This window comes from Dinoponera quadriceps, unplaced genomic scaffold (genome assembly GCF_001313825.1).
Source record: "Dinoponera quadriceps isolate SergipeBrazil2010 unplaced genomic scaffold, ASM131382v1 scaffold405, whole genome shotgun sequence".
In the NCBI taxonomy this organism is placed as follows: Eukaryota; Metazoa; Arthropoda; class Insecta; order Hymenoptera; family Formicidae; genus Dinoponera; species Dinoponera quadriceps.
The window spans coordinates 163,388-188,671 of record NW_014554754.1 but is presented as its reverse complement, the minus strand read 5'-3'; the positions used below and the strand labels follow the sequence as shown (position 1 = coordinate 188,671).

The 25,284-nt window shown below is 46.1% G+C and overlaps 1 protein-coding gene across 1 annotated transcript in view; it reads right to left on the bottom strand.

Moving 5' to 3' along the window:
* Positions 1-25,284, bottom strand: part of LOC106741305 (monocarboxylate transporter 10) — a 69,363-nt gene that overhangs the window by 22,898 nt on the left and 21,181 nt on the right. The window contains exons 2-5 of the mRNA XM_014613125.1: positions 12,095-12,568; positions 10,942-11,107; positions 7,468-7,578; positions 6,777-6,950 (exon numbers count right to left, since the gene is read on the bottom strand). Coding sequence (XP_014468611.1) covers positions 6,777-6,950; positions 7,468-7,578; positions 10,942-11,107; positions 12,095-12,265 — 622 coding nt within the window. The 5' untranslated portion in view covers positions 12,266-12,568. The remainder of the gene's footprint in view (positions 1-6,776; positions 6,951-7,467; positions 7,579-10,941; positions 11,108-12,094; positions 12,569-25,284) is intronic.

Here is a 25,284-nt window from a genome sequence, read left to right as displayed (position 1 = left end):
TTTCGAACGATCGTGCGTGCCTCGAAGTAATTGTCAGGTTCGTCGTATTATTGCCGGAACGAGTCTCTACGAGTCCCTTCGTCATTCCTGTTTCCTACGATACGATTGGACGTCCAAACTGATATATTGATAATTAATAAATATTTTGTTTAATCTTTCGTTTCATTTGACCTATTTTGAATTTTAATTAATATTTTAAAAATATTCTCGAACGACATCACGCTACCAGATGTAAGTACGATCGCGACCTGACTCGTCCTAATTAAAGAGTGCGGGCCGCGCGAAATGCGCGCGCGAGAGAGAGAGAGAGAGAGAGGCAGCAATACGAGCGGAGCAATTCGAGTTACTTCGAGCGAGGACATCGCAAAAACTGACTGACATCCATTTGCCAAGGATGTAAAAGGTCTATTCTTTTATGTGCAGCTCCCTATAGTCGTTACACTCGTAATGAAACAAGCCAACGAAGAGTAGGAAGGAGGAGAGAAAGAAACGCGTTAGGGAGAACGCGGAAGGCGCGCGGATAAAACGAACAAAAGCGTTATTTTCGCGATAATGCGGCTCGTAAAAGGAAAGTAGATTTATGTAATAGATCTACGTAATAGGCGTCGTAATTTTCCCCTCTTAAATTTCCGTCGCTTCTTCGACTTGAAATTGCGAAATCTCGGAGCGAAGTAAATAACGCGCGCGACTTTCGAGATAACGCTCTTAACGAGCTTAATGATAAAAGGCAAAGTGGGAGCTTGACAAACGAGTGATCGACGACCGGGTTGGCCGCGCCTCAATAATCCCGCACGAATCGGCGACTGCTGAGTCGCCGGCGGAACGATGACAAAATTGAATTCGCGAGATCTGTTAAAGATTTCACGGAGTGCGTTATCCGCTCGGCGGAAGATCAGAGCGAAATCATTCACAGAGACTTCGCTGCTCCCTCTGCTCGCCGCGTCTCTTTTCCGCGCCTCGTACGTAGACACGGTGCAAGCGCAACGTAATCCCGAGTAATTAATGCAGGAGCGTGTCCGGATTATCGAGATTTTCGACGTGCTGCATTCTAAGTAATTGAGCCCGCGTGTAAGACATTAAAGTCAACTGTTGAGCAGCGGTAGCCGCTCAAAGTCGCGAATTTTCGCGAGAGAAAGGCCGCCGGTCGGACGCCGAAAGAGGGAGAGTTTGTTTGCCAGTCTTTACCGCTGCTCAACTTCATTACGGAACTATTTCAGCGAGCAAAGTGATTCCGCAACTTGGCGTTCCTGTCAAATAACGGCTCGGAGGTGAACGTTCGCGAGCAACCGCTACGAGATACTTCAACAAGACGCGCTGAAAAGACGCGCGCTTTGATCCGCCAGCACGCTCGGTACTCTCGGCCGGATTTATCGCGGGACATTTCTCTCCGACATTTTCTCTCGTTAGCATCCTTTTCTATCGCAACAACCGCGATAAGATGCTCAGCCGCGTTACAATTCGCGCCGGGCGTCTTCCAGATGCCGCCCCCTCGATTTTTCGCCTCGTTCGTAAGCCGAACTCGTCGTCGGCAACAATTTTCGCGCGGGACTCTATTTCCAGGTCGGCCCGCCGGCGAAATAGCCGGTGCTTTACCGTGGTAAGTCGCGCAGAGGCGAAATCACCTGCTGCGCTGATGCAGCGGCCGCGGCGCGTGCCACGGCACGTTAATCGTACTTCGGCGAAAAGCTCCGGGGACGCGGCTCGCGGACAGCCGGCTGTCCGTGGGCGCGACTTGAAATATACCACCGTCGGGTATCCCGGGACGGCGCGGAAGCTCGCGTAAGAGAAACGGCGGCTCGGTACAACGCGAGACCGAGAGAGAGAGAATCGGCGCCTGGTCGATCGACAAATAGCACGCCGCTCGAGCAAACGTACCTACGAGGACGGATACGGTACGGAGTTTATGCTCAGAGCCGCCTAAAGGGACTTCGGGTCGATCAATACCCATTGTCAATAAGCGCCGATACCGGCGACGTTATTGAACGCGACAAATATCGAGGAATCGTCAACGCATGCAGGGTATTAGCCAGACGACATTTGAAGGCGCGACGGGAGTTCGGGTATTTTTCATATCAGCAATAAGTGGCCGACAACGCGGCTGTATCGGTTTATCGACGACGTTCGGAACAAGACGCGTCGACTTCGCGAGCGAGGACCGAACGAGCGGCCGACAAACGGTGGTTGGCACCTTGGAATTCTCGACGACTGGATCCCGAGCGATCCCCCCCGGTCTTTTATCGCGTCTCGCGAATTTGCACACCGCTCGCGAGGGAAATACGCGCGGGAGAACGCGGGAGAAGGCCGGATGACCCTCGAGCGTCTCGGCCGATCTCGCGGCAGCAAACTTTCGCTTCCCGATATCGTCGAGATTGAGTGCTAAGTTTGACAAGTTTCGCGTCGCGCGATTTCATCCGCGGACGCGAGATATCTGCATCGCTCGGATTCGGCTCGCGGACTGTGGCAAATCTTTTATCAGAGGGGCGTCTTTCCCCCTCCCCCGCCTCCCTCCCCGAGTTACTTCCGACCGTTCCCTTTGGCCAAGGGACGCAGCTGCGATAAAAAGAAGAAACTTTTGTCTTTTTGGATAAACGATAAAAATAATCGATTATTCAGAACGAGCGTCGTTCGGTCTTCCCGTCGCGAGGAAGACTCCGTTTTGATATTACTTCGTTATCGGGAGACACGCGGGATCGAGCTGTACGGTGAGTCTATCTTTACATCTCCGATACGCGCGCGGGCGAGCCGGCGGGATAAAAAGGCCTCATTTAAATAGGGCCTGACATTACTATTACGTCAGTTTTCCCCGATTGATTATTTTCCTACTTTACGCAATGACCTTTATTTGTTATCCTCACAACCGATATAAACACGAGCATCTACATCGCGCTTTATCTCTGTAATATTCCGCGCGTATGCATGCGAGTATATAAAATTGATGGAGTTTATTATAACCGCAAGTCAATTAACACGCGCACATGCTTTTCCTTTGATACTTGACTGCCGTAACAATTTGGCGCATCCATCAAGATTTCCCTCCTCCAGCAAATTTTTCAAGTATTAACGAGGCATGCAAATGATTAATCATTATGATGCACTTGCAATATGTGCGCGTGTGTGTGTGTGCGCGTGTATGTGTATGTGTACGCGTGGGCAGCTCCACTTTAGTCTATTTACACACTTCGTGCGGCTTTTATTCACGAGATACACCGAACATGCGCAACCGTCGTCCTTTCAAAAACCAGGAAGAGGAAGCTCAGCTCCCTAGACACGCGATCGATGAATAAAATACTTTACTTTAATCACTTTAAGGTCGAGAAAATGTCATGTCAAGGGGAAAGACCTTTCACTCTTATCCTATACCCACGGTATATACACACACACACACACACATTTACATGTATATAATATATACATGTTTATAGCGCGCCTGCTCGTCCTCGTCGATCAACTCAGCTCGCGACACAGTTTGCCGTTTAACCTTTAATCGAATAACGTGGAAATTAAACGCTCCTTAACACTCCACTGGTTAGGAAAATAAGTCGCAATAACAAGGTTAACCCTTTGCGACACCCGTTTCGCCTGCGAACTGATGCCGCGATATCGCAGACACCGTTGAGACACTCGATAAACGGGATCCATTTCTTCCGTTTAGTTATCTCAACTCTTACGCTCGTTAAACGACACTTTAAAATTAAACGCGTGCAATCCCGGGTCGAAATTTCGGGTCTACATTAATTCCCCGCAAGTTCCGCTCAACTTGAAAGACCAATAGAGAATATCGAGATATATCACTTTATACAAGCCATTGACTCATTTTGATACTGCAAATGATTACTCACTGATGATACTCCACCTGCATTGAATCTTTTCCTTAATTTCATCAAGTAATGTTTTAATCAAACAACTTAGCCATCAACATTATACGCACAATCTCGATAACTGAGGGATCACAACAATCAAAATATTACGCGTCTGGTTACTTCGAAGTCGATATTTTAATTTCTTAAATCAAAATTTCCAACGTCAATAAGAAATGATGATATATACAGTATCGAAGAAGTAACAATAGTCCGTACAATGTTACATCTTGAAATTCTTCTAGTTCTTTAACTAGTTTTTTAAGTTTGATAGGATTTGCAAAGTCACTGTAGAATCGAAATTCCCATGTGGGATAGAATGTGACAATTGAGAAACGTTGTAAAGAATAAAATGAAAAAATCGGGCGCGAAATTGATGTAGACACAATAAAGGAACTTTGCGATGGCGATTCTACAATACACGTTAGCAGCGTGCCGAAGAAGTAACTCCATTCGCGAAGACCGCGACATAGATAATATATAATAACATAGTTATTAGTATTAACTACGTTATTAATAACGTACCCGCGGCATAACGTAGTTATTGCACATAGATCCGTTTATGCCACACACACAGGTACATATATCATGTTATGATAATGTTACCGCGATATTACGTTGATAGAAAGTCATTTTCCGTTTTGCTCTTCTGCCGTTCTGCCGATGACAGCGGAAGAGTATACTGGGAAACCAGTTTGGTTAAATCAATCTGAAAATTAACTAAACGCGTTTTGATTGAAGGAAACAGAATTTCTGGTTATAAGATGTAAATTTGGAATTTCCAAATTGATTTCTCAATGTAGTCTTCCGGTTATCAGTACGTTTCAAAACGCGTCGTTCGACAAAATCGCGCAAAACAGTCGCATTTGCGCGGGATCATACTGGTTTCATAAGATAAAACCTAGTTAATTGAGATTGTGATGTTAGGTTACAAAGCGTCTCTCTCTCTTTCTCTCTCTCTCTCTTTCTCTCGTGTGTGATCTCTAAGCAAATTTACACCAGATGGTATCTAAGTACGTAAACACTAGGGTAGTATTTATGCAAGCATGGAGAATATCATTCTCAGAGAGCCCTTTGTGAAGCTAAACTTGGGTCGTACTAAACAAAAGGCGAAGTCTAGAGTAGCTGACATTACTATCATCCAATGACTTCGTTGCGTTACGTCAGATTGCGAGGAGTTCCAGTTTCTCGACGTAATAACGAAGAGTTAATTAATGGTAACAAATGGTAAACAGTCAATGGAATAAAATGACAAACTCAGGGCAGCTACTCCGGATCGAACCGATCGAACGGCGGGTGACACGTTTTCCGGCGGGTGAAATTTGTTTGGGAAAGCCACGAAATCCGTATGGAAAAGTTGAGCTTCCGTTGTCGACCGGTATTTTTGCGACCGATAGTTTTATAACGCGCCAATTGAATCGCGCCATTGATAAACTTACGGAGTTTCGAAGCTCAGATCTACCCGTGGGATAAACACGAATTCATAAAAGCACCGACGTTAGCAACGCGGAAATATCGATAGGACGAAAAATGGCAATATAATTTCTCGTGATTCGATGTGAAGCGAAAAATATGAAAATAGCGCAAAAGTGCATTATGGACGAGTGAAATTGAATTTTCGTCGATGCGCGGCACACATCGTACGTGATATACAACGATGAAAATATAAACACAAATTATAATACCATCGGCTGTCACACAAAGTCGTTCCGACCCGAGCGATTATAGATAAATGCATACACTTTTCGCAATTAATTGCCCTTTCCACATTTTCAGCAATTTCGCCGCGTAATGGTTTCCGTAATGGGCGTTTACATAAATAGAGAAGTTCAAAAGATGCGAGCGGCACAATTATCGCAAGCTATTTAACGTTAAACGGTCTGCGCGAATTAGAATGTCAAAGGTACATATAAATAACAGGATTTACTTATTTTCCAATTAATCGCGGGTAGAGCCTTCCCACGTCGGCGAAAGTTCCATTTCGAAACTCAATTTCCGACGTTGAAGACAAATGCTTCGAATCAGCTCGCGTCTTGGGAATACGTCGACTTCGAACTATTCGCGGAACATGAAATTCCGTTGCGGGTTTACCGTACCGCTTTTCCTTTCTCTTTTTTCCTTTCTCTGTTTTCTGCTTTTTTTTTGCTTTTCACTTTTTTTTTCGGTCCGGATACCATCTGCCATCTCGAAGAAACGGCGGAATGTGGGTTACGCCAGTCACGTTGTAATTTGTTGCGGCGGTGGCCCGTCGTAAAACGCGCCCCGTCGCTATTCTAAGAAATAGGACTTTAATATACGCGTTAAAGTTCGAAAACTGTCCGGGGCGATGTGCATCCAGCGGAAAATATCCGGCGCGCTGCGCGCCGCACACGATAGACCTCGGCGGGTATACACGCCCCGTGTAAAGCAACGCTCGCGAGAAGGTGGAATATTAATGAGCGCGAGAGGGTGGAATCGCTGCTGGAAGCGCCGGAAAACGTTTCGTTCCCGGAAGCGGAAGAGTGTGTACGCGAAAATAGAGTATCCGATCCGCTCGGCGAGCAGATTTGAATCGTGTTATTTCCACAAATAAACATACCATTTTTTTCTCTCCCCCCTTTTTCCTCCGCCTCCCATTTTTGCAAACTCGCTCGGAGAAACGTAAGCGGAAAAATACATTTCCGCACGGCACAGCGTGCGAAGGAAGATAAGAGTCCTGAGTTCCTCCGGGCCAGCGTATGCTGCGGAGAGGCTTGGATGCGCATCCCCCCTGCCGATTAAAAGATGATCCGGTTTCTTTCAACGAGTCCCCCACTGACTGAAAGGAGGACGCTCGGTTGGTCCGGGATGCCCCGTACGACGGGAGCCTTTTTCGTACACCGAATGGAAAGGGACAAAATTGCGATCGATAAGAGATAGAGAGGAAGATACTCGACGTACCTATGTCCATCAGGTGCAGTTCGCCGAGATGTCGCATGGCGTAAAGGCGAAGCAGTCCGAATGCAAGCTGCATCCCGGTGGTAAGCAACAGGGCGAGGAAACCGGCTGCGCACACCAACCAGCCCCATCCGCCCTCCGGATAGAAATGCGTTCGCATACCGGCGACGTCTATGCCTGATAAAAAAGGATTATCCTTCCTCGCAATATATAACGGAGCTAAGTCGCGAAGTATCGTATCTCGATGCGTCCGATAATGGAATATCTCTCTCGACGGGCGCGAACTTTTAGTATCTCGCCGTCCGTTCACGCGCGAGTTTTGCCACATTTTCGATGCGCGAACGAAAACTCGGTAGGGCAAACTGGGTCGCTTCGATCGACGTATTTCGATCGAAATCCCGGCTGGAAAAGTCCCACTCGTATTCTTCGCGCGGGAGTAACTCAACGACTATTCGCGTGAAATTATTTGTACGCCTGTTTTGATCGCGAGAGGCGCGTTATTTTAACGATTCATTCGGATAATTTTGCCGAGACAACGCGCAATAAAGAACAATAACGAGATGATTCGATCTTTCTCGTGAATTATCGTCGTTATTATGTGTATATATGTGCTGAATATTCAAGCTACGTTTGCATCGTATGTGTATGGGATATTCAAATTGCGAGATTTCATAAAAAGGGAGAGGCAGGGTACCTGTGCGACGGAGAGCGGGCACGCAACGATGCAGACTGCGTAGGTCGCCGAGAACCCAGTTCGTATTACCGCCCATACTTTCGTCGGCGTCCATGTAACGCAGACGGGTGTCTGGAAAAAGCAAAGAGAAGAAGCGCGGAGGGTTCGTAATTAATAGTACGATACTTTCCGCGGTTGCTTAAAGTAGTAATTTTTGCGTGCGGGATTAAACGGGGAGCGAATCGTCTTGAAGGGGAAATGCGCCGAAGAACCTCGCGAACGGTTCTTATTGAAGGTCTTCGCCGCTGTTGCACGGTCGCGAAGGATATTTCAACATCTCTGGTTGAAACGCTTAATTCTCGAAACGCTCCCCCTTACGGACCCATCGAATTTTGCAGACCCGCGATGCTGCCGGGTTTTCGCGTCGACGATCCGTTGCGGTTGGCAACGGCGTTTACACGAGACAGGCTACGGGATGGGCAAGAAACGGGTTGAAAGAAACGACGTGGAGGAAGGAAGGAAGCGGGGGCGGAGGTTAAATGCACTTTTGAAAGGACGAAAGGTTGAAGGGTAACGGCGCCAAAGGGCAGGCGCGAAAGGACGGGAGAGGCCTGATGATCCGCCGACGAAGCACGGTGGAGGGACATCGCGGTTTCACCGCGCGCGAAAATCATCGATTCGTTCCCGCTCGCTTTTACGCTCGCGGGAGAACCGAAGCTGCTAACTGAATTATGGGCGACGCGTGCGCGACTACCGCGCTGCTCGCAGCATCGCGCAAAATATAAACTTTTCCATTAGCGGCGTTAAACGTTAAACACCCGCGGGTTTCATCATATGCATGCCGCGACAAAGATCGAATTTCGAGCGCAACGGGTTGTCGTATATAAAATTGATGCGCAGCCCGTACGATCTCGCTGGGTCTCGAATCGACGTCGACGGAATTTTTGCTCCGTGTTCTAATCGAATTTTCGGTTCTCCGTAAAAAAAGCGCCGCGAACGAAGAGTTCACAGTGGGGTTCATAGTCCGGGGATTCATAGTCGAATCCTCGACATTTCTGTGTACTCCGTGTCGTTGCTTCCTATCGACTAATTTTCCTGTACCACGAAGTATTTCGTACGCGAGACGCCGTTGCCAAGATCGCAGCATTCGCGTCAGAATATTGCGTTTTCTAATTTATTCGCGGCTGACCCTTCCGTATTACACGCGACAATCCGAGTACATTGTGACGCATAGTCGTATGTTACCGTGTATGTGCCGTTGCGTCGGTGCAGGCAAAATTATATTTGCCGGTGTAATTTAATTCCTCGCGACTAACATGCCCGTAAGTGGATAAGTTCCTACGCGAGCTCTGTTGCTCATTAACGTTCGGTGCGTAAAACCGTTTGGAGAAGATTATTTGTACGTCGCCGTCGCCCTCGTCGTTATCCTCGTCGTCGTCGTCGCGCTTTTGGGAAGGGGGCAAATTAGCGGCGGCGACAAAATATTCTTCATTACCCGGAGCGTAACGGAACGAGGAAAGGAGCGAGGAACACGCGCTCTCGGCGGGCTCCAACGCGGCGAGGAGGAAAAAAGACGGCAGGTATTTTGCCGAAAATGACGCGGGACGTAGAAATTGTCGGCGGAACGGCTCAGCTCGGGGGCGAAATTGCCGCGGGACAAGTTACGAGGACGCGTGTTGGAAAAACTGCGGCACGTTTTCGCGTCTCCGACGAACGTGTCGCGTCCTTAACGGAATCACGGTCGCGTTTCCGCGGAATGATCTCCAACGACTGTGTAAAATATCACGTCGAACACGTCGGAAATGCACGTGGAGACGCGCACGAACGCGCAAGAACCTTCGACGCAAATAACGAGGCTCGCGTGAGTGCTTTCATTTCCGGAGATCCTCAACGTCTCTCCAGCATCGAACTTTGAGAATCTTCACTTCGCTCTACCATCGTCATATGCGGTCTCTCTCTCTCTCTCTTTTTTTCTTACGTCGTTCACTATACACTATACACTATACACTTCTTATCGTTCATGCTCATCGATAGGATGGATAAAAGAATATCGAACTTTTCCTCGTTGCTCATTACGACAATCGCGCAGCGGCGGGTTCTCTCGAACAAAAGCAGCAAGGTAAAGATACAATTCCAATTCGCGGCTGCCGCCGGGCCACTCGGATTCGCCTCCGTCTGTCCGTGAGGTTTGAAAAACCGACGGCGACCTACATTTTTGATAGACGCGACGATACAACGGACTCGAAATTTCAAAGCACCCCCTCTTCGGCGGATACCCCGTTAAGTGGGATTGATTCTTATTCTATCCGTTGTAACCTTCTTCATCTCGTCCAACTTTTCCGTCTTTCGTCTCGGCATCTGCGTCGTAAAAAAGACAATATGCGCACCGAGAAAAAAGTAGTCAAGTCAACGAAATTTTGCTTAAATGAACGCAATCTTTTCGAACACAATGTTTAGCCCGTTGAACAAATTATATAATTCCTGTAATGAACTGTCGGTTGATTCAACTATTGCGATTTGGTCAGCAACTACATCGACGCAACATATTGTTGCGCCAACGTAATTGGTTCAGCGGGCATTAAATTGTTTTTGATCGTCGATTTCGTAGACCCAATATCGCTTTTTCCTCAGCGAAAACAGCAGCTTTAGTTGCGAATCTTAGGATTATATCGTTCCGCGAGGTCGATGTACTCTCTGAGCGTGAATCTACGTGTACCTACAGAGAAAATTCAACTAAATAATTCGGCGGAACCAATTCAAGCGCTTCCCGCGTAGGTTAATTGACGAAACGTTTTCTAACGATATCTTACGAAAGGATTTCGCGGTCCAATTTCTGCTATTATCTCGTGGCGAATTTTCATAGCAAATTAAGCACACTCAGCGTGACGATGTTACCTTAAACCGCGTGTCAGACCCGCCATGTTTTAATTCCAATTAATTTGGATTAATTCGACTCGTTCAATTAGAATCCGTTTAATTAAACGTCCACATATCAGTACAAGTTCAACGTGATCCTTTATAAATGAAATGGTTACGGTATATCCTCGTGACATCGTATTACATTAATACACGCGTAGGAAGAGAGGCAGAGAGAGAGAGAGAAAGAGAGAGAGAGAGAGAGAGTAGGTCAGAGTTATCCATTCGGTTACCAAACTTTCGAGCAAACGTGCGAATAAATGATGCACGCGGAACGTCAGTGATGCGCGACGGCGTAAGATATATTCCTTTGAGCGCGAAGTTTCCTCGGGAAGGACAAAAAGGGGGAGTTGCATAATTCAACATGTGTAAAACAGTAATTTCTTAATTACTTAATTAATTGAAATATGCAGGATGTATCAAGCGATACATCCGACGTTTAACCGTGAAATAGCGAAAGCCAGGAAGCACGGTGCGGTGCATAACCCCGAAAACATCCTGCCGTTACGGTCCGGTATCAAGGATATAGTTGACGTTATATTTGGCGCACGCTTTGTACTAACTGAAAAGTAAACTCACCGCCGTGATATGAACTCCCACGGTGCGGCGTATACGTGCCATTCTGACCCTCCATACAATGAGCCGGCGTGTAGTACTGCATAGGGTGTTGCATGTAATTATTGGGGGTGCTGGGGACATGTACCGGATGACAATGTATACATCTTCGCGGTGTCTCGGGCGGAGCCTGCAAGCAAGATAAATTTTCATCGCTCTTGAAAGACAGAGAGAGAGAGAGAGAAGAGCAGGAAACACGATGTAGCGAATTCGTGTAGACAATCACCCGTGTTCATTATTATTGCCACGAAATATTGCTCCGTGCTGACGTAGCTACGTAATATCGCGCGATGCTTGGTTGTCACCAAGCACTAATATAATTCGACCGTGTACCACGTATACGGCTAAACACTAGCAGTGTTTCAACGCTAGCGGGAAGCACTTTTCTAAAAGATTCGTCAGGTTCGCACAGTCGTCATCGTTCCCTTCATTTTTTATCGGTGTGTTTTTTATACACGCGAAAAGGATGAAATCACAAGCAAGAAAAAGAGATTGCCTCGGTAATTAGTCATAATATATGGACACTTAAAACTTTAGCAGCGTAAACAATTTTATTAATTGTTGCAGCAGCAAACTCCTTCGTTGCTGCGGAAAACGTATTATGGTAAGTGATTTACCAGCAAGAGCGTTTGCTGCTACAAAAATTAAAAATGCTTAAGTTGCGAAAGTTTTTCGGCGTCCATAAGTTACAACAAATTTTGCTACTGCTGCTAATCTTCGTTTTTCTTTCCGTGCAACTTCGATTAATTGAAGATATCAAGTGTACCGAGATTCATGAGGAAGCGAATTGATGTCAAGCACGAAAGCAAAATTTCAAATTCCAACTATACCTTACGCGTTGTTGATATAAATGTCGATGCTGTTATAGTGAATCGAGATGAAATCGCGATCAAAGGTAAAAACATTTTCATCTCTTTTTCTCTCGTTTCTAAAATCTCTCGGTTGATATTAATTCGACCGTTCACGTTTATTTAATCATACGCGACCCTCTCTCTGCCATTTCGATAAACAATTATAAAATATCGATACGTAAATTCGTTCGCGAATTAGCCCGATATCCCACGATTGTATCGCGGGGCAACGATAGAGCGGACCGCCGGACTTTCATTTTGCTCACCTGCATAGAATGTTGCGAGCGCAACGATCTTATCGAACCGGTCGGGTGCAACGACGGCACGCTGCCACCAAAGCTCATGGCTGAGTTTCTGCATCCTCCCGGGGTGGACCAACCCCCGCGCACGCTAGCCGTAGTCCACCCCAGTCCGCTTCCACAGTCATCCACGAGCATCTTCCTCAGAGCAGGACGTGCCGCATTTTACGCTTCGGACCCCTCCGATGTCAACGATCGCCTCGATTTGCGGCCCGATGGCGTCCTCTTATTCACGTCACGCTGCGCGCACGTCGAAAGTACGATGAAAATTAAATTACATCTTTTTTGCTTGGGGTGTCACGGGCAGAATTACGCTCCGGTCCGTCGACTCGATTTGGCCGGACGACGTTAGACGACGACGAATCCCGTCGAATACGCCGAACTCTCAACACGGTCCGTCGAAGGTGCCTTCGGAATTTCGAGCATGTTCCCCGTCGCAATCTGCAAGCAAAGAAGCACACACACACACACATACACACATGTATACCGACTTTTTGCATAATTAAAATTCTCATAAAAATTACACGTGGAAATTATTCTGCACATTATTATTATTATTCTCTATTTTAATTAAACGCGCGTAATTTAATATTCGGGCAACAATGTTTTACGAACAATACGTATGCATGATGTTAGGACGGTATAAAACTCGGTGTATTTTTCGGTGAAACAACAAATGAGATCTTTATCGTTTGATTAGCATTTGCGTATAGCACATAAATAATGCATTTTCGCATCACATTAGCTATACTGTGCTAACAACACTTAATTAATTATGTGTTCGAAATTAATTATAGATCCCGCGAGTGAAATTGTGAAATAAGCACCCGGACGCGGCCGCCGTTAAAGCGACCCATAATAACTTTTGTATTACACGGCTAACAGAGATCATTAAAGCGTCATTAAATTTAACGATCGCGACATCATGCAACAAAACACACCGAGTGGAAAAACAAACCGCCGCACTAACGAGCGCGATGCATTAGATATCAGAAGCGTGTATCGCCCAGTAGAATTTATTCGAATCAGTACGATTTGTATATCGAGATTTATAGTGTGGATGTTTTATATATGTACTCATCCGAGAGAAAAGTCGACGATGATAAAATTGATATCGGATGCATATCGGGCGTGCACGCGCAAGTTATTTTGCTTAGAGTTATTGGCATATACGCTGAAAACACATTTCATCTCGCCCGTTCGAATTCAATTAATTTGCGACCGTTTCGCAATTTCAACTAACGACGATTCCTGCGTTACCAGCGAAAGTGCCTTTTCTCCACCGCGAAAAATAATCGCGATGTGGTTGAAGTTTGGAGCGATCTTCAAGTTAAAATTAAAAATTTATTTTTTCAAGTTTAAGTTCAGTACAAAAAAAATATGCTAAAAATCATAAAATTGTACAAAATGTGCCAATATCAACATAAATAAACAAGAAAAATGAAAAAGATTGCGCACGTGCCAAAATTAATATAAATTAAAATTCCTGCTAAGAGTCCCGGTGGCTTGTGCAAACAAATAACAGTACTTTTACACTCTACAGAACGATAAACGTTAGAAAAAAATAGTTTGTCGAAAACAAATGTTCGGAAGGTCTCCCCATAATCGACGAAGTTCAAGTGCGTGAACTCAGCAATATCAAAAAATTTCTGCCGACAATCTCAGACTTCTGTGCAAGAGAAGGATAATATTTTGTCAATTATGGAGTTCTTCCGAGCACTCGACAAACCATTTTTTTTCTAACATTTATACATTCCATGGAGTGTAAAACTACTGTCATTTGTTTGTCACCGGGAAGTCTCTAAGGAGGAATTTCAATTTGTGTGAATGTTCACGTGCGCGGTCTTTCCAGTTGAACGGTAAGCTCTAATGATGAACCAATTCTTAATTTTCTAGTGTAGGACATTCGTTAAAGTATAAACATATTGTCCCTTGCTTGCATAAAGCGCTGAGATCGTCGGCGGACATTTTTATCTTTGTAGTTGAGTGCGCGCGGCTTGAACTTTGTCGATTCTGGAGATCTTCCGGGTACTCGTTTCCAACAATTTTTTTTCTAACGTGTAATGTTCCACGGAGTATAAAACTACTGTCCCTTTTTTGCATAAGCCTCGGAGCTTTTAGCAGGAATTTTAATTTTAGCGAATGTTCACGCAAGCGCAGTCTTTTCCGTTTTCCCTGTTTATTTATGTTAATACTGACATATTTTGCACAATTTTATTGTTTTTTGCATATCTTTATTTTTTTATTAAGGTTAAACGCGAGGAGAAATTTTTTTAATTCTCGCTCGAAGATCGCTTCAAACTTCATCCATATCCTTCGTGCATTAATTCTTTGTTACACAGTATCCCTTTGAGGAGGACACCTTTCTCGCCGCAATTTTTATGTTTTTATGTATTTCGTAATTGATTTGTGTTACATACTTAGTATCGTTACGTTCCTAAGACTTGTATGTACACATAAATAACACAAATATGTAATTATTTTGCATTAATAATAAATTATAAAAAAAAGGATAAGTTAAAATTAACACTTTTTTTTATAAAAAATTCATGTTGGGATGAAAATGATAATGAAAATACCTTTAAAATCTCTATATTAATGTTTTCGAGGTCGCTGCTTTCAAATCTGCATTCATAATTGGCGAATTTTAAATGGCAGATCCAAAATGGAATCCAGAATGATTATCAAGACAAATGTTGAATTCTGATTTTAATGAAACTTTACATACACATAAGTCAAGCAAATAAATAAATTTATAAATTATTGAGACGAAGAAATGGTTTGAAGGGATGAAATAACTGGTTATATATGAAACGGATTTGGTTTCTTTTTTTCTTATATTTCAAAAATTACTCGAGATATTAGAAAACGTTTTATATAAAAGTTTTATAATAAAAATATTTCTACTTAACAATGTTAGCAACATTAAAAAAAATAATTATTTTAAAAAATTCGCTATATTGAATCTGCCATTTTGATTTTTTTAAATTTTGACTTCAGATTTGTAATCAGCGACCCCAGAAATTCCGATATACAAATCAAAATTTATCAAAATATATTCAACAGAAAAATTTGTGCAACAAAGGGTTAAACCAGCATCGCAAGATCGTGATGTTCCGAAGAAGAGTTCGTTATTTGTAGGATTTACCGATCAAAAATCGATACAACTCGGATCGATGCAAGTTTGAAGGACTGGAAATGATGTCGCGACGAAAATTCGGGAAATGCGATTGGAATATCAAAGCGCTCAGCGTCCGTGCCGAAATTCCGCAGAATTCCGTCGTACGAGCGTTCACCTGGCCGAAAGTGTTCACAACCCGCGAGGAAGAACTCTAGTCGATCGATCGGGAGGATTAAAATCTTCTCGATATATGCGACGGCAATTTCGAGCCGGCAATGCGGCGTTGCATTGATATTCACGCGTCGCCCTACAAGCTCGCCTGTTTTCGAAAGGTCCGCCGCAATTTTATGCATGCACAGTGCAATAACAGTGTCACTGCGCCCTCGTTAATTATAATATCGCCCGCAATCTGGCGCGTCGTTCTCGCATTTAACGAGTGCCATTACGAGTCGTTACTTTTTTAAATTACTTTAAGCTTACAAGCATCGGTGTCCGTGACATGGAGTAACTTTTTCCCTGCGACTCTCTAAGAGAGCCCGAGTATCGAAAATAAGCGATAACGTCTCCCGACGCTCGCGGTATTAGACTATCAGCCGCGTGCGCTGTCCAACGTAACGACCGGGCCGCCATCCGGTTGGCGTTGCAATTTTTATCCCCCGGGATTTACGTGCTCCACCGTTCAGTCGCTGATCCTTCGGCTACGCCGAGCTGTGGGTATCGTAACCGTGCGCGACGTATAGTGAAGTCTCAAGCGACAAGAATAACAGCACTGAAAACAAACGGCAGATTTGTATTCGCCGCTGGCGCGCACGGCACCGTATCTGACGTTATATTGTCGCGAACGTCGCCGCAAAGGACGAGCATTTTCGTGACGCGCGACCCTAAGAACGCCGCGGGATCTCCTCGTAAATCCTGCCGCGGAGCGCTTTTTAATCTGCCCGACTAAACGGATGAAAAGCACGGGAAACGCGCATGTTGCCGGCAACAACCGGCCATTTGTTCATCCTTGCAAAAAGGCCGCGGGCGGGCGTCGCGAGTGTTCCCGATAACCCATAAAACTGCACTTTTCGACGTAATCTTAAAGTATTCCCTCTCGACTCTCGCGAATAATTTTTAAGCGCGCTGCGCTCCTATACGTATCCGCGTTCTTTCTCACGGATGAATTTTTCGCGTTCCTCCACCCCTCCCCCCCCCTCGCGAGAATTACTGCGAGTTGCTTTCGCGAAAAATTAGATCGGGCGGGAGCGTTATTTTTGCGTTAACGATTACACGACAAACGCGCGTATAATCCTACTCGGAAGGAAATTTTGCTCGACGCAAGTCAAACATAAATTCAAATCGAGTTGATGTATTGATTTCCGCTAAACGAGTGAACTTCAAAAATAGCTTTCAGAACGGATTCCCGTACCGCTGATACAAGCTGTATTTCAGACTTCTGCTATATTTTCCATCGCGATCGATGGTTATTGTACATTTATTGTTGTTATCCGCCCTACAAATGTTGCCCGCGTGTGTGTGTTCACGAACCGACCGAATTTTACCATTCCTCAAAGTCGAATTAAATCTACAATGCAACGTGGCGAACAAAAACAAGTTTTTTTCCCACACACGCGCCATTTCGAACCGATAATTAATTTCCCCGCTGTTCTTTGTTCCTTCGATCCCGCCATTATTGTTCCGAAGGAACACCATTTTCCGTCTCTGATTCCGCGAATTTTCGCAAGTCGAGAAGTTAATACTGCGCGTAGTTTCACGCAACAGCCCAATTAACAAGTTTGAAAAGATTAATGGTCTTTCATTGCCGCGGGACGATGTAACGAATAAAATAAATGTGGAACGCGCGAAAAGCGTATAATGAATTACAGCGTATCCTCAGTGATTATTAACGCGCGCGCGAGGCAACAATGACCGAGTCCTCGTTATACACGAGGATATATATTTAAGGATTTTCCAGCAGCGAGTCGAAGGGTGACCTTCTGTTAATGCAATTCGCGTATGTAGGGGGACTAATATTGAATAACACTGTAATTAGTGGCAAATGAGCGCGTGCAAAAGCGCGCCGAGAAACAGATTTCCAAACAAATATTGCGCCCGCTGTATATAATTACCGTTTGTGTACGCAATCACGAAATTAACCGGGTATGTGCGCCATCGCTTTATCGCATGACCTGCCTGTGTGCTTGTACCTGCCTTGCTTTTGTCAGGTTCTTCCATGCATGCAATGATTACAGTCGCGTACGTTAGCGTACATGTAAACGCAGTAGGCTCTCCGCCCCCTCTCATCGGCGTATACAGCCGAGAAGCGACAAACACCGTTTGTACGAGGAAACGTCGCTGAGGTAATTCGGAATACCAACGGTCTCTCGGTCAGCAACTCGTCCACCGATTGTCGTCGATAATTTAACAGTTTATTATTACCATCCTTGTTAAATTATCGCCGCTGGAAATTATTATCTAATATCCGGAATCAGCGTGTAAATCTTTAGCCCGCGCTTCTCACGTGTCGAGAGAGAGAGAGAGAGGAGAATATTCTGCAAGTGAAATATTCAATATCGCGCCAGCCGTTTCCTCGAGATTATTTCGGCCATTCACTCATGGATTAAGACAGTCCACCGGCGCGACGAAAGGATGCGTGTTGACAGACACAGGATATCGAATTCCTGGCCGAGCAAGAGGTGGCGAGCCCGTGGCGGTACGTAGGGGGCGACAGCGAACGATAGAAGCCGAGCCGCGGGTAATCCCGCTAGATTGAATCCACCCCCGAGCTCTCTCGAGCAGCCTGTGCGACGGTGGATGATCGTGTAACCATCGCCACGGACCTGCGACTACCGAGCAGTCATTTCGCACCTCGCGTCTGCATCCCCCTCCCCCTCCCGTCCAATCATCCCAACCTACCTAATTTTCTATGAAAACATTCCGAGAGGAGGGGGATTGCGCGAACAAAGGATACCGTCAACCCTCTCTCGTAATCTGAAGCGCGAGATATCGTCCGGGTTTACCCGGACGACAGTTGACACGGTGCCAAGAGTGCACTGTCGCCCCTCCTCCCTCCCTGCCCCTCGAACTGCACTCCGCGAATCACTCGGAGATGCGCCGTCTGGTCGCGCGGCTGGATTCCTCTCGCTTGTATAATGCAGTCTCTGTTCTCGGTCTCGAACATTGGTTACGATTAACCGAGAGAGTCGAACGAGAGTCGGGAACGATTCGCGGAGGTAGACGCATTTCCTAGTTCGCTCAGTCAACGTCGAATAACGCCGCGCGCAACTGTTGAGAGGGAGAACTACCTTTAATATTCGATACTTTCCGTCGCGTACACACATACACGCACGTGTTACACCGTCGGGGGAGATGGGAAAATGCGCCGAATTTCGAATCAAATGACACACGTCCACACCGACGTAATCGATTCCCGCTATATTTCGCGAGACCGCGAAACGCAACGCAATCGCGAAAGTTCGCGGCGAGCGCGGCGGCGTGTAAGGGCGGCCATGCGGGGTCGTGTTGCAATTAAAATCCGTTCGCTCGTCAAGGAAAAACTGATTATATTACGCGTTTCGACGAATAAATATTTCATTTTCATGCTCAACGTTACGTTGCGTAAATTGACTTTGTCGTTAATTATTCGCGCTGTTATTAACTAATTATCATTTTGGCTTTATACTCGCGTTAATTATTATTGCGACGGTAATGCGTCGTGCAGCTGAGTACTTTTGCACGGTAAAGTTCCCCGCATACGATGCGATAAAGGTTAAATTAAATATTTCTTCGCGTATCTCCCGCATCTCGTTTCGCCGACAATGTCACCCTTCGTCCGGGAGACAACGAACGGGTCGGGCGACGAAGAGAAACCTTTTTTTCGTTTTACTCGCGGGTGTTCGAAGGACGCGTGTACGGTCAGTCGCAAAAAGGTTGCAACACTTTTTTCCTCGATGAGTTTCGCATCTCCTATCCGACAGGAAAATATATCCTCCTGAGAATTACCGAGAAACAAACTTTCCCAGTGGACACGGGATGCGTCCCGAAACTTGCAGAAAAATGCTGCTGTGCAGCCTTTTTGTGTCCGACTATGCACGATGAGTCGAATTAATTCGGGCTGATCCGCGTCGGCCCGAAGTCGGCATTATAAAAAATCCGAGACGAGATTCGCCACGCGGTGTTAAAATGGAACGCCTCTGTAATTGGGACAAAACGTACGAGATGCATCAGACCGACGTGGCCGCAACGTGAAACTGACACCTTGTCAGCTGAAACGGTTAAAACGTAAATGCTGTTAGCCGCAAAACGTGCGAGCCAGCTCTTTAATCAGCCTGCTCTTTAATTCAGTCTGCTCTAGCCATTAGCTGAAAGATACCTCGCGGTCGGAACCGCCTGACGATCACCGGAGAGGCACTTTGCGATTAGAAATTATAATGTTCGGTCTGAAGATACGTCAGACCGCTGAAAGGAATTCTTTGTTCTTCTTCTTTACCAGTGTGATAAAAAATAACGTCACATCGACCTTGCCGAAATCCACACGAGCAAAGTTTGCGCGCGTGAGAATAATTCAAAGAATTTACCTCCGAAACTCGTCGAGATAACAAGAGTCGTTTGTTCTTCACGCAGACGTCCAAAATACAGATGCAAGATTTAGGATCTGTGCGAGTTACGGTTTCGATGTGATAATATCGCCACGATATAAAAGCACGGGACACGCGCTCTCTTCTCCGTCGTACGTTAAATATTTCAGCGGGCCGTCGCTATTTGATCGAGACGACGTATCCGTAGCGATCTCCGTCGCGATCCGCACTCTGAAATGTATTATTGACCGGCGGGGATAAAGTAGCTACGGAATCACGAGCAATCTATTTATCACAGATCACCGCGCGATTCGGCGTCCGTAGCCGGTCTGCATTATGAATATCCCGTCGCTCTCGCGGCTGCGATTAAATATACGCTGTTTGCGAGCAGGTATTTGCGCCCGTGGATTTTCCGTTTCACGACCGATCGCTCTTAATTTCACGCGGGTTAACTAATTATCGGGCCGGATCATTTTATCAGCCCGCCGTTCCTACATCGTCGGGCCTCTTCTGATCGAAGATCGAGTCGTCGGATGGATTCGATTCCGGCAATAAGTGGCGTGTCGCGTTAATACTTTCTTCCTGCCGTACTCCCGAACTCCGCGACGGGTGTGAGAAACGCTGCGGGAGGAGGAAGGGATATTATCGGACACTATCGGAGATAGCACGATTATACGCCGGTGACGTTCCGCGGGGGCAGACTTGTGTGTCCCGTACGGGCTTATTAATTCGTAATTGTCCGCTTTGCCTCCGTATCACGGGGCCGACACCGCGTACGGCTCTAACGGTCGCGCGTTTACGTTCGCGCGTAACAACGATAAATAAATCATTCCTCGTCGGCTAATTACAAACTCACGTAAGCCAGTGCTCGTGTCGGCGCGCGCGGAGGGATGCATGCCTGTTCATTACTCTCGACAAAAGAGCATTTAAACGCGCCGGGGAATCGATATTCCCGCTATCCCGAGAACGGGAGAGCGCGCGGTCCCCTTCTCGATACTCATCTTTTTCAGCAAGCCGATCGATGAGAAACTCATGACCCATATCCGCGCGAGTTGAGTGTACGCTCGATACCGTTAAGATGTAGATTCTAATTGCCGATAACGCGCGTTCTATTTATCCCGGTCCGAGGGGGGGGGGTCGAGTCCAACTCGCACCGCGCACGAGACGTCGAATGTCGCGCCGCCTTCCTCCCGCAAAAAGGGCGCTTCGAGAGCGCGTTTCGAAACTATTAAAATCGCTGAGAGCTCCGCGGAAATGAAAGCAAAAGTCTCGCGCGGAAAACGCTGCGCTCGAACGAACTTGAATGAACCCGACTATTCGCTCTCTCCTCGGTGGTCTCCTCTCGTCTGTTACAACACGCACATACGGCACATACGGCGAATGTAAAAAAAACGCCGCGAGGATAACGGCGAGAGCCTCGGTCTTCGATGGGCGCGATTGCGACTGAATTGCGAATGAACGGCGCCTCGGCGAGGTAAAAGTGTATCTTTCCAATACCTACGTCGCGCTCTCTAATCAGATTGTCATTTTTCAATTATTCGTCCGATCGCGCGCGCGCGCGCGCGCGTATATCGAAATAAATATTCATTCGTTTTTCGTTAATTCGATTACGACCGTATTAATTGTATTAGTGAGCAGTATATATATATGTATATATATATATTGCTCGCTAATACAATTAATTTGATATTGCAATATATATATATATATATTGCAATGTCAAATTGATAATATATCCTAATGACTCCCCGGCGGAATGGACCGCAATCGATAACGGAATAATAAACGACTGCGCTGCGCGCGGGATATATTTCATTCGAGAGGTAAGGTATTTTCGGTTCGGTTTTACGAGGGCAGCCGAGACGAATTGATACCTCCCCGAAGAAAACTGATACTTCGCGATGGAGCGCCGTTGCATCGGACGGGAGCCGGCTCGCGGAAGATTGATGCACGCGCGCGCGCGCCCCTCGGCGGTGCCCTCGACCGGTGTAGGAATATCGGCCGCTGTCGCTAATTACACGCGCATCTTCGAAATTGCGGAATGCTCTCCACGGTCGGGTAATTAGGCCGTTAAACCAGCCGCGAAAAGCGGGGTTCGCAGCAGCGGTAGCTGAGGCGATGTTACCGTAAGGACCGTAAGGACATCGGCGACGGCGGCGGTGGCTTTGAATGGAGGCGTATTATTGATTTCATCCCGCGGAAGCCTCTTCTCCCACGCTCCTTTCCGTACAGGATGTCCCAAAAGTCGCGAAAGACATCCGACGTAATGCCGAGAAGCGACGGTTTACGACGAATGCAAACGCGCACCACCATCGCCGGGCGTGTCCGGAAGAGGCATTCGGGTAACACGAGATGTAGCAGCTGTTACGCGAACAGACTTCCCTCCGCGCACGAAATGCACGACGATCGCGAAACAGTAGCCCGATGTGATTGCAACGAAATTACACCTCGCTTCGAAATTTCCGCGAGATTTACGCGCGCTTCGGAATATCCGGGACTTCGGGAAACGTAATTAAGTCGAAATCGCCGCGCGAGATCGCACGGCGGAGCTGCTTTTTACGGAGTATGTGTACGCGCTTTCACCCGATGGCTTCTCTCTCTCTCTCTTTTTCGAATTCGCCCGTTTTATGTCCCGTCGAAATACTCTGCGAGATATTTCGGCACGGGCGTACCTAACTTCGTCACTTATCGAGACGGGGATGGACGTCTCGAAAAAAATTGATAAAGTCCTCGATTCGCCTAGCGGGGATGAGGCTTTTGAAGGCTACTAGAATGCTTACGTCAATCCCGACGTTTTTAAGGCTGGTTTATCGGCTTTCTACATCTTCACGCTTCGTCGGTAATTCGCGTTTCTTTCTACGTGGCTTGCAATCCGCGCCGGACAAATTTTCGTACGGAATTCACAGCACGAAAACTTTCGTCTCNCCCCCTTTTTCACAACCGACGTGCTACGTGGAGTAATTGTTGCACAGCTAAATGTACGTCACGAGATAGTTTAACGAATTTCGCGACAACACGTGACTCTCGGCGCTGGGAACAAATGTGCGGTAGAAAGTTGTTACAGAATGAAAGATTTTAATTTAAACGCAGAGGGAAACATCCGTAACTTATTTTCTGCAATTTTGAAATTAACGAATTGCATAACTACAGGTGCACGCAGTGACAACGTGTAATTAATTACTGCACTAATTGGGCTAACTAACTGGAATAACCTTTGCGCCCTATCGCACGAATCTTCGATAACAGTCTTTTGCTCCGAGTCAAACGATCCGAGGTAAACGTTCGATTCCGAAATTCCGCAACTCTCTGAAATTCGCTCGAGCGATTTATTTCGATTAAGAGTTAATTACGGGAATAACATTTTCGTTTTCACAAATGGAAAATTTCAAGGGACATATTTCGTCCATTATCTCTCGTAAATATATCTTATTTGCTATTTGAATGTGTGATCTAGTTATTCTTACAAATTTCTATTTCCCAACGATGCGTCCGTACGTGTACAGCACGCAGAAACGAATTTGGAGATTTATTTGCCGTATTTCTCTCGATATATAAATTCTTAATCCCGTAAGCAGGAACCTCTTGATTGATCTTACGAACAATTTGGAATGTTGTAGGGATCATTCTCGGCGCGATTATTCGTGCAAACCGTGCAACTGCGGTTAGACCACAGACTGAAGATTTCAGCATGGCGAACAAACAAGCTGCTATTTGTCTTTCGTCGTCGTTCGCGCTGTTCGTTATCCTGTCTATTCGTGGCCATAGAAAACGAAGGAAAGAGTAGAAGCATGGGCGGTCGACGAGTCGGAATTAATCCGATTGCCCTTCGATCTTCGCGCACAACCGAATGCGGCCGAATTATCAGGAGACTTCGAACGAGAGAGAGAGAGAGAGAGAGAGATAAAAAAAGTACTCGCTGATTCCTTCATTTGTATGCATGCAAAAGTTTGTTAGTCCAGAGAGAGAAAGAGGAAGGAAAAGAGAGAGAGAGAGAGAGAGAGAGAGAGAGGAAGGGGGGAGAGAGAAGGGTAGAAACATATTTTACTTTTCGTACAATGTTAACAAAGTACACCGCGGTTATTGAAGTTAGAAAAATAGTATCTGTTTAAAATTTGCTTATGCATAGCAAACTATATTACACTTGGTGGTTCACATGCTTTTTGCAATTTTATCTTATTTACATTTTGAACCATGTAAAGCAGTGACGCGTAATTTTCACATTATCTGCGTGAGGAAAACGAAAAAAATCAGCTTCACATCTCGCTGCAGTCGACAGAGAAGGAATACGCGCATACGAGAGGCATCGATTTTACATACTTATCGCGGTATAATTCTCGCAAACGGAAGACGGATCAACTATTTTCAGCTGATAGATGAGACTCACAACAGATACGATAAGATCGTCGAGTATTTCTCTGAGATTGCAGGAGGGAGGGGGGCATCGTCGTGTCGAGGTGGATCAAGACTTGATCGAATCAGACAGACCAGTGGACCTTGCTAATTCTGGACGACGGGAGAGTAAGTACACCTTACACCTCTCAACTTTCCGTTATCTCAACTAAATACCGTTAACAAATCTTTGAAGCAACCGTAAACGGAGGGGAAAAGCGAGTTTTCAAAGGCTGACGGTGGTGGACGCAGCCGAGCGAGGGCGACTTCGAATCGAATCCACTGGTAGCATCGAGCCGCCCTCACAAATTTCCCAACCCGGCCTCTTTTTTAATTCGATTTCCCTCCCACGTCGCCAACTTCCGTCTTATCTGGCGATAGATCTGGGAAAGTAGGAAAACTCCGGCGGGAGGCACCCCAAAGAGACAAACTCGACTAGCAGGGAAGGCCCGGGTTAATCCGATAACTCTCCGATCGTCGCACATTACGGTTCGATTCTGCGATCTCACGGCGCGTCAGAGTTCCCTAGGACTTAATAAGCGCCGATGCGGAAAAGTAAGTTTCATCCAACTCCCGTGTACGTTCTGTGTACGAAGAAGTACTAACGAGACGCTTCAATCGTCGGGACGACGTGTGCTCGTCGCTCTTAGGATGTCGAGCATTTTAGGAGGTAAACACAATCTCGCAAAACGAAGTGAAGTTATTAAATCTTGTCTTTTTCTCTCTCTATCTTTCTCTCTCTCTCTCTCTCTATCTCTCTCTCTTTCTTTCTATCCCTCCCTCCCTCTCTCGGAATTATCCTTCACGTAATAATTTAATCCGAGACGCGAAAATTTTGCACGCACATCACTCTGCCGCAGGATGCGTCAACGTGATCTCTTCTTACTCCTTTTTTTTTTTTAAAGAGAAAGAGGAGGAGGAGGCGCGCAGAAACTGTGCAACTTTCGTTTGCAACTCGACGATGTTGCGCGCAAACGAGTTCATCTACAAAATTAAAAGGAGCGAGTTGTATACATAAATGAGTTGGTGGCGCGAAACTCCGCGCGCGTCTCTTAAACCTCATTTATTCAAAACCGCTCCCCCCCCCCCCC